This window comes from Babylonia areolata, chromosome 23 (genome assembly GCF_041734735.1).
Source record: "Babylonia areolata isolate BAREFJ2019XMU chromosome 23, ASM4173473v1, whole genome shotgun sequence".
In the NCBI taxonomy this organism is placed as follows: Eukaryota; Metazoa; Mollusca; class Gastropoda; order Neogastropoda; family Buccinidae; genus Babylonia; species Babylonia areolata.
Window position 1 is genome coordinate 33,687,436 of NC_134898.1, and position 10,000 is coordinate 33,697,435.

Sequence of the window (10,000 nt, forward strand, 5' to 3'; positions counted from 1 at the left end):
AATATGAGACATGAGATGCTTATAAATGTGTTTTTCCAAAGGTTTTGAAAGAACTGAAACTATTGAAATAGGCCTGTCGTTAGAAGGATTAGTTTCATCACCAGATTTATACAGCGGAATCATTTTTGCTTGTTTAAAATGATTAGGGATGTAATTTTTATCAATACAAAGATTGTATAAGTAAGTTAGAGAATCGGCAATAATAGGAGCACTAGATTTTAAGATTTTACCATCTATGCCAACAAGACCTCGTGTGCGTGTTTGTTTCAGGTGTATGAGATAAAAACAAACAAAAAAATGTCGTGTACGGACACTGGTAGAATGTTTTAGTCTGATGTTATGTTTTTGGAATTACAAAACTCTTTCTATTACGCGAGATCGTTAAATTGGGATCTATAATTTTTTACTGTTAAATCATAAACATTGGGAAAATGGTAATTTTAGTCATTGATATTTATACTGCTTGCATCAACTAATACTTTATTAGTTCTTTTTCTTGTGAGGGTGTTTATGGCCTTCCATATCGATTTTGAGTTATTGTTAGATCGGCTAGAAAACAGATTCCGGATATGTTTCTTTTTTGATGAGCGAAGCATTGAAACCACTTCATTTCGTTGTTTCTTAAATTTTTCATATTGTTTCGTTTTTAGAAGATTGTTTCTAAAAAATATGGCTTTTAGAATTTCATCAGCTAACCAAGGAGGTTTAGGGGTATGTTTGACTCTTTTGGTTTTGAATGGAGCATGCTTATCATATACATTAATGAATGTTTTATGCCAAAATTCAAGGGCCTCGTCAGGGTCAGTGAACTGATAGATATTTGACAGGGATCACTGAGCTAAGTCAAATAGGAAAGACTCTTTAACAAAATTTGTGAAATACTATAAGTAATGAATTTATGTCCAGATTTAGGAATTTTCGTACCCTTTTTCAGCCAGGTGACGCACACCGGCAAATAATCACTACAACTACTGTAAGGAACGCAGACTTCTATAATATTGTGTCTTGTACTGACATAGATATGGTCAATTAATGTTTTTGAAGAAGGGGTAATTCATGATGGAGTACCAATTAACTGATTTAGGCCAAAATTATCATATATTTGAATCCACCGATGATTCGGTTTCAGGAGGTCTATGTTAAAATCCCCAAGAAGAATGACTTCATTACCAGGAAGTGTAACAGCCTCCATCATTTCACTAAATTTATCAAGCCAGTCAATATGTTCTGAAGGGTTTCTGTATACAAATCCAACGTATAACGGTTTACTTTTTTAATGTATACTTCGATTCAAGCTGATTCTACATGGTATTTTTCACAGGAAACAATACGTTTGTAAGAGAGAGACTGGCTGGTGTAAAGAATTAAACCAGTTTGTTTGGGAAGAATGGGATCAAGGCGGACAACGTTGTAACCAGGTATTACACGTCTGCATCGGAAATAACAGATGTTAATCTTGATTCAGCACAACAAAATAAATGAAACTGATTGCCAGAATTATACAGAATAGAAGAAAGCTCATCTAATTTGTTTAGAACATGGTTGACATTTAAAAAACCTACCTTGAGACCATCTCTAGACGGCCATGTATTGGCATCACAATAACACACACAGCAGTTACTCGATCAACAATTATTTCAAAATGTGAATAAATTGAAAACTGCAACCTTTAAAATAAACAAAGATTATCGATCGTAACAATCTACAACAACAGTGAATATTCAAATGACAAAAAAAGTCACTTCAAAAGCTGTCACTTGATCCAAACGACATAAATTGTCAAATGCAAGAAATATTTTCTAAAGCAATAATTGTTACCGCAGGTATTCCACGTAAGGAGCATCGAGCCACAATCAGCACAATATAACCTTCTCGGTAATTTTGTTATGTTGGGAGAGAGATAGAGAGAGAGTGAGAGAGAGGGGGGAGAGAGAGGGAGGGAGGGAGAGAGAGGGAAGGAGGGAGAGAGAGAGGGGGGAGAGAGTGAGAGAGAGAGGGAGATAGAGAGAGGGAGAGAGAGAGGGGGGGAGATAGAGAAAGAGGGAGAGAGAGAGGGGGAGATAGAGAGAGAGGGGGAAGAGAGATATATATAATATATATAGAGAGAGAGAGGGAAAGAGAGAGAAGGAGACAGATAGAGAAGGACACTGAACACTAAACACTGAATTGTTTATTGTACATCGGCCATAGGCCCTTATGCAAACACGGGGAGGTGGGGGGAGGGCGGTAGGAGGTAGGGAAATGGGATGGACGTGGCACCAATATTGAATCATAAACATATCAAATCCCATCAGTAAGACGTTTCCTCCTGTTTATTGCATGAAAAATAAATTTCGACAAATTATGGTAATATTTCTCGTTTTTTGACATGAGTAGTGTTCCAAAATCAATTCTTGTATAGTCATTCAGAAATGTTTCTCTGATGTCTCTATACAATGTACAATCAAATAGTACATGTTTTTCATTTTCAATAGAAAATTTACAGCATAAACACATCTTTTTATCTGTTGAATCACTGTATCGGTGTAAGTTATTATTAATTGACAATACACTCAGTCTCAGTTGTGTGATAGCTACTCTGTAACAGTATACGTCAATACTTGAGATGTATGCTTCTGTTTCAAAAATAGTTATAAACGACGTGTAGTTCATATATCTGTCACTGTCTCTCAAGGATCTAGTCCATTATATAGAGAGGGAGATAGAGAGAGAGGGAGGGACTATAAAGCAGCACACTGGACCATTTGAAGATCTCCTGACATCAAACTACCAAGCAGCACACTGGACCATTTGAAGATCTGCTGACATCGGTTAAGAAAAGAGAACTGCACTGGTATTGCCACGTAACAAGATCTAATAGCCTTGCTAAAACAATCTGTTGAAGCAGACAGACGGAGGGGAGAACAGAAAAACAGCAGTTTCAGTTTCAGTTTCAGTAGCTCAAGGAGGCATCACTGTGTTCGGACAAATCCATATACGCTACACCACATCTGCCAAGCAGATGCCTGACCAGCAGCGTAACCCAACGCGCTTAGTCAGGCCTTGAGAAAAAAAAAAAAAAAAAAGAAAGGTGAGTAAATAATAGATAAGCTTGCATAAATAAATAAATAATAATTATAATATAAAAAAAGATAGTCGTAGTAATAATAATAATAATAAAATAAAAATAAATAAATATATATAATAATAATAAATAAATATATAATAATAATAAATAAATATAAACAAAGAAAAACAGCAATGATGGACTGACAACATTGCAGAATGGACAGGAAAATCAAATGCAAAGAACACACACTCAACAGACCTGCTGGAATCTGCTGAGCAGTTCTCCTGTGAGGCGCCCCAGTGACTCTTGACAGAGTTCAAGGTAAAGGAGGGCGAGGGGAAGGGGAAGCAGGAGGAGAAGAAGAAGTAAAAGAAGAAGTAGAGGAAGAAGAACATTCTGAGGATCTGTTCGCTAACTTTTACACACCTTTTCGTTCTGTCTTTCTTTCTTTCTTTCTTCCCTTCTTTCTTTCTTTTCTTTCTTCTGTTCTCTCTTTTTTTTTCTTTTCTTTTTTTGTGTGTGCAGTTTTAGTATCTCATCTTCACATTTGGGGATATACGTCGGCAATCACAGCTGATCAAAAGTCAGCCCCGAAAATTGTTGTTCCACTCATCCTTTACAGTCAGCCCACAGTACCGAACAGTGTCATGAAGCTGTTAAGGTTTCAGTCCCCCCCTGTGACAGCTCTGTCAATCTGGAGCCTGCGGAACCCGACAATTTTCGGAAAAGAACCTGGTGGAGAAACTCCGTCACGACCACAGTCACGTCCATCTTCCTGAATTCAGGACACGCCTTCAGCGATGGCCATCCCGCCGATTTTTTCAGCAGAGGATAAAGATATGTAACAATTATTATATTCGACGTATATTTAACAGTATATTTTACATGTTTTATTATAGTTATCAAAAGAGGAAAGGAAAAAAGCCAGAAACTGTGAAAGGTCAGGTTACATGTTCTATGCGTTAAAAGAGGCATCATAATGAAAACGTCCAAACATTAAGTCCACATATATTTGTATACACCTCTCTCTCTCTCTTTCTCTCTGTCTCTCTGTCTCTCTTTATAATATATACATATATATATATATGTGTGTATATATATGTATATATATATATATGTGTGTGTGTGTGTGTGTGTGTGTGTGTGTGTGTGTTCTACATTTTCTCGAAAACATAAAAGTGAACTGACCAGTAAGGCGGAAAATGAGAAAGGGGGAGAACACGACCAAGGAAAAGAGCAAACAAAAATACCACATCATAAGTGTCAGATATAATTATACAGTCCGGTCAGAAACGGTTAAAACAAGACAAAACAAAACAAAACAAAACTTCCAATGACATTTCCCAGAAAACATACAAGTAGATGGACCTGCGAGGCAGAAAATGAGGGAAGATGAGACGGCAGTTAAAAAGGCAACAAAAAAGATAGAACAGATAAAACAGAATAACACAAAATATAATAACAAATGAAAGAGATAACTCCAATACTGGAATTTTCTTGGTCAGATTTTTTTCCCCAGACGTCGGGGACAGGCAGAAAAACGTAGGCACTGTGAAAATGTCAAAATGGAGTGTCAGCCTGCTGTTGTAACGCGTCCGCCCAGAAAGCAAGAGAATTTTGTAAGGGACAGGCTGTGTGCTCATCAATTTTCCCTCAATAAAACAGGTTCGATTTCGGTTTCTCTCCGTCTGTCATTCCCTCCATTATCCTTTTTCATTCATTCAGCTTTTGATTGAGTGGGTAGGGGAGGGGTCGTAATAACAGAGGGTGTGTGAAAATAATACAAAGAGTGTTACCTAAACACCGTGGCTTTTCCCTTTTTCTTTGATTATTCCCAACACCTGTACGGGAATTCCCAAGCGAGTACGTTCATCAAAAGCTGTCTTGCGAACCGGAACGCACACACAATAAAAGCTTTGTCATGTTTGTGGACGGGAGGGTGAGGTAGTAATCAATGGAGTATGGCACGCCATCTTTTCCCGTTGTACAAACGGTGCAGCGTTAAAACCGACCCTCCCGTTCGGGTTTTTTTTTTTCAGTTTTTTTTTTCTTCTTTTTTTTTTCTTAATTTATTTTCTTTATCTTTTTTTTTTCTTTTTTTTTGGGGGGGGGGGGGGTGTCTTTTCTAAATTTATTTAGTACTATAAATCATATCTTTACTTCACATGCTTTAGTTAAAATTCTTAAGAAAACTACTAAATTATATGTTGCTTTCGTAGACTTTAAAAGGCATTTGAATCTGTGAATAGAAATGTATTGTGTCACGTTTTGAGAAAAACTATTATCAATGGAGAGATGTATATGGCACTCCAAGGTGTATATGAGTCAGTCTTGGCATGTGTGCATGAAAAAGGAGTTTATTCTGACTTTTTTAGGTGTCCCCTTGGTGTAAAACAAGGCTGTATTTTGAGTCCTCAAATGTTTGCATTCTTTATAAATGAATTAGCCATTGAAATGTCAGGAAAAGGTAGGCATGGTATACAACTAATCCCAGGTGCTGTTGAAATATTCATGTTAATGTTTGCTGCTGATGTGATTTTGCACTGCGGATGGCTTGCAGAATCAGCTCAATGTATTGAAAAACAAAGCAGACAAATTGCCATTAACTGTTAATACAGACAAAACAAATATTATTGTTTTTCGTAATGGAGGTCATTCATCTCAGTGGGAAAAATGGTTGTATGGTAATGTGGAAGTAAGAGTTACTAATGTCTTTAGATAATCAGGAATGCTGTTTACGACAAGGTTGAGTATATAAACGGGATGGTCAGAAATGCGAGGAAAGGGAATTAGGGAATAACATAAATCTAAAATATGTGAAGATAATGAAAACACCCAATCCGTCTTTATTTTGGAAGTTGTTCAATACACAAATGGAGCAAATACTAACTAATGCAGCAGAAGTATGGGGTCTTGAAGAAAATACTGAAATGGAAAAGGTTTATTCATTTGCCATAAAGAGACTTATGAATGTTCCACTGCATTCATGTAACACGATGGCATACAGTGACTCTGGATGGTATCCTTTATATATTCGAGCCTTTGTGAAATGCATCAAGTACTGGATAAAGCTAACTCAGCTACCTATAAACAGACTATGCAGACAGGCATACGACATGTTACTCCAGCAAGTTGAGTTACGTAACTGTAACTGGATGGGCAATGTTAAGCAAGTTCTTACAGTAAACGTGTTTGGTATTGTATGGCTTCGTCAGGGAGATGGGGATGCAAGAGGATTTATTTCGAAATTTAAAAATCGTTTAGTATCTTGTTATAAACAAAACTGGCACTCCAAGATGGAAGATAATATAAAGTGTTATTGGTTCCATTCCTTCAAAAGCATTTTACAACCAGAGAAATCCTTGGTAATAGTTATTCATAAATGGCACAAGGATATGTTAGCAAGATTCAGAAAAAGAACCTTGGGTTTAAAAGGAAATAGATGGTTTGATTCGGAATGTTTTGTGGATAATTTGTGCATGGTGTGTATGGATGGTGTGAGAGGAGATGAAGATCATTTCCTTTTTCATAGCAAAGCTTATCAAGATATTAGGGCTAGGACTCAACTTTTACGTGTGGCCACCATGGGAAGGCAAACTGAGCAGAGCTTGTTATCCTCTGATGCTGGTGAAGTTCTAATTTCGCTCGCCAGGTATGTTGCAGAGGCTGTTAACATCCAGAAAAGAGAAACGGTTAATTAAAATATGAATTCATTATTTCTATGAAGAATATATTGCATCTGTATGCACTTGATGGTCAAGTTGAATATGAACAGTATATGATATTTGATGTTGTCAGTTGGGCTAAATGGTAGAGGTTGACGATGGAGATGGCAGAGTGTGGTCGAAGATGGTGCATGTGTTCTTGTATTGGGCACATGCATCCACAAACGATTGTCTCTTTTTGTTCTAGAAAAGCTTACTGACAATGATTGTTTTATTGACCGTTCAGTTTGTTTTCTTTCGTTCAATACACGACGCTGCAATTGAGAATTGTATCCCCTTGACATAAGGGCTGCAGGTAGGCCAGTGTCAATAAATAATGTCTGAAGCGTGTCTGTCTGTGTGTCTGTCTGTCTGTCTGTCTGTCTGTCTCTGTGTGTGTGTGTGTGTGTGTGTGTGTCTCCGTCTCTGTCTCTGTCTGTCTGTCTGTCTGTCTGTCTGTCTCTCTCTCTCTCTCTCTCTGTGTTTCTGTTTCTGTCACTCGCTCTCTCTGTTTCACAATATCTCTGTCTGTCTCTCACTCTCTCTGTTTTACAATATCTCTGTCTGTCTCTCACTCTCTCTGTTTTACAGTATCTCTGTTTGTCTCTCACTTTCTCTGTCTTTGTCACCTCTTCCATTGTGACCCACGGCAGTAAAGGGATGAATATAAATTGTTATCGGTATTATCTGTCTCTGTCTCTGTCTGTCTCTTTCTAAATAAAATGTCTCGAGAAAACTTCCGTAGGCTGAGTCAAAATACAAACGCACGAACGAAAAAACAGTGAAAATCACTTTGCTGTTCCCTGTTTCTTTCTGTTATTGATCACGCGGACATTAATTGACATTAAAGACATTGCCGCTGGTGATCGTTGGACGGCTAGAAGGGTCAGATTGCTAAATTGGCCATTTAAAAAAAGCTTGACGTGGAAAAACCTTTTCGAAACAAACGTGTTTTCAGATTTGATTTGAACACAGATTGTTTTTGTGTTGTTTTTTTTGTTTTGTTTTTTTGGGTTTTTTTAAGTGGACACATTTCTGAGGGTATTTGGCAAAGAATTCCAGTTGACTGGTGCATCAAAACTTAAAAAGCCCCCCACACCCAAACTCCTGCTCTTTCGGATTAATTATTTTTCTTTTATGAAATTGAAAGATCGCGATGCTTGGTGTACACAGGTGCATCAGCTGGTTGAGGTGGGATCCATCGGAGTTATCAATTAAATCAAATCAAATCAAATCAAATTAGACCAAAAATACTTTATTAATCCACATGGAAATAGATCTGTGCAAGCACGGGCTCGTTATAAACACTCAGTCACACACATACACACACACACACACACACACACACACACACACACACACACACACACTCCCAGATTTAAAGATTTCTCCTGGGGGTCAGTATGGCACGGGGGAGGGGGTAGGGTGTGATATTTTGTCGTGATGTTGCTGCATTCACTTGTCACTGGAGGAATGAACAGATGCGGTGTCATCCCGTTTCGCCTATTCCCATTTCACCTAAATCCTGTTTCACCTATTCCTGTTTCACGTTTCACGTTTCACCTATCCTCATTTCACCTATTCCCGTTTCACCTATTCCCGTTTCGCATATTCCCGTTTCACCTAATCCTATTTCGCCTATTCCCGTTTCGCCTATTCCCATTTCACCTATTTTCGATTCACATATTCCTGTTTTACCTGTCCGTTTCACCTATTTCTGTTTCGCAAATTTCCCGATTCACCTATTCCAGTTTCACCTATCACTAAATTTGTTATCTCGATTTGCCTATTCCCTGTAAACACCTATGTACTAAACAATTATGCTTACTCCACTGCCCTCGCGAAATAAAAAATTCGTTTCGATTCGTTTCTCCCTTGCAGGCTTCAGTGGACTCGCTGAGGTCCGAGCACACGCCTTGTGGCAAGCTGTTTTCAGCCTCAAGTACAACCAGGTGGATAGGGCCCTCGCAGTCACCGTCGTCCGCGCCGAGAACCTGCCGGCCAAGGACTTCTCCGGCACCTCTGACCCCTACGTCAAGGTAAGTCACTCTCACTGTCACTGCTCGCGACACCCGAGAAGTGTTTCTAAAATGCGAGCACGCTTACGCGTCAGTGGCGACAGAGCGCGTGGCGAGGGCGAGGATGACATGAGCAACGAAGCGAATGTGAGGCGGGAAGTAGTATTGATGCTTACCTCGCGGCAAAGTCGCTCTAAAGGCTGCCCAGCCTTGACTCGCGAGAACCTAGCCACTCTTCCCACGAGGTGAAAACAACAACAACAAAAGAATCGCACATTCCAAGCGTGCCTCGCGATAACCTCGCCTAACTAGGGTGTAAGAAACGATCGTGGTGGGAAGGGCGGCTGCACTGCTGAACGCATCACCAACAGTTCCTGTTTCTGGCGGTCGTGGAATGGTGATAGGATTTCACTTCTGTTATCACAGACATAAATCACTATGAGATAGTATTTACGACCGACGCTCAGATGAGCTGGGCACGAACTGATACAGCGCAGCAAGCACGCACACTCAAACCATGATTCTGAGGTGAAGCCCTCACATTGGGAAGAACTTTTGTTTTCAAAGACACAAATCGGTTTGGATACAGGACTGAACTCTTTTGTGGGTTTTTTTGTTGTTGTTGTTGTTTTTTCTTTTTTTTCTTCTTTTTTTTCCGCGAATATGAAATTCCAATTTTATTATCAAACAGCAATCAGTATGAAGATGATTTCAGTTTTGTTAGCAGAGACATGAATTAGCCTACAATGGGGAGAGGATTACATTCTGGATATCAAAGACAAAAATCTGTATGGACAGGATTTTACTTCACTGTACTTTGTTATCAAAGATACTTTACATATATCACAGACAGAAACCAGCATGAAGATAAGGTTCATGTTTTGTTATGAAGGCCATGAATCACTACGGAGAGAGGATCTCACGGACGGTAGGAACCAAAGACAGAAATCAGCATGGAGGTTACTTTGTTATCAGTCTCAAATCAGTAAGGAGGTAGGATTTCACTGAAGACATCCAAGACGTCAGTCGGTATGGACATATAAATATAATGATAATAATGACAATGATAATGATAATAATGGATACTTGTTGAGCGCTTTCCTCTCTGAAAGAGAGCTCAAAGCGCTTTACAATAAACATGAAACACACACACACACACACACACACACACACACACACACACACACACACACACACACACACGCAATAATTTGCGAAAAAAAAAGAGA

General features: G+C 38.8%; 1 protein-coding gene across 1 annotated transcript in view; it reads left to right on the forward strand.

The window, feature by feature from the left end:
• LOC143298232 (synaptotagmin-9-like) overlaps positions 1-10,000 on the forward strand; it is a 74,055-nt gene that overhangs the window by 48,323 nt on the left and 15,732 nt on the right. Inside the window, 2 exon segments of the mRNA XM_076611035.1 lie at positions 8,635-8,680; positions 8,683-8,792. Coding sequence (XP_076467150.1) covers positions 8,635-8,680; positions 8,683-8,792 — 156 coding nt within the window.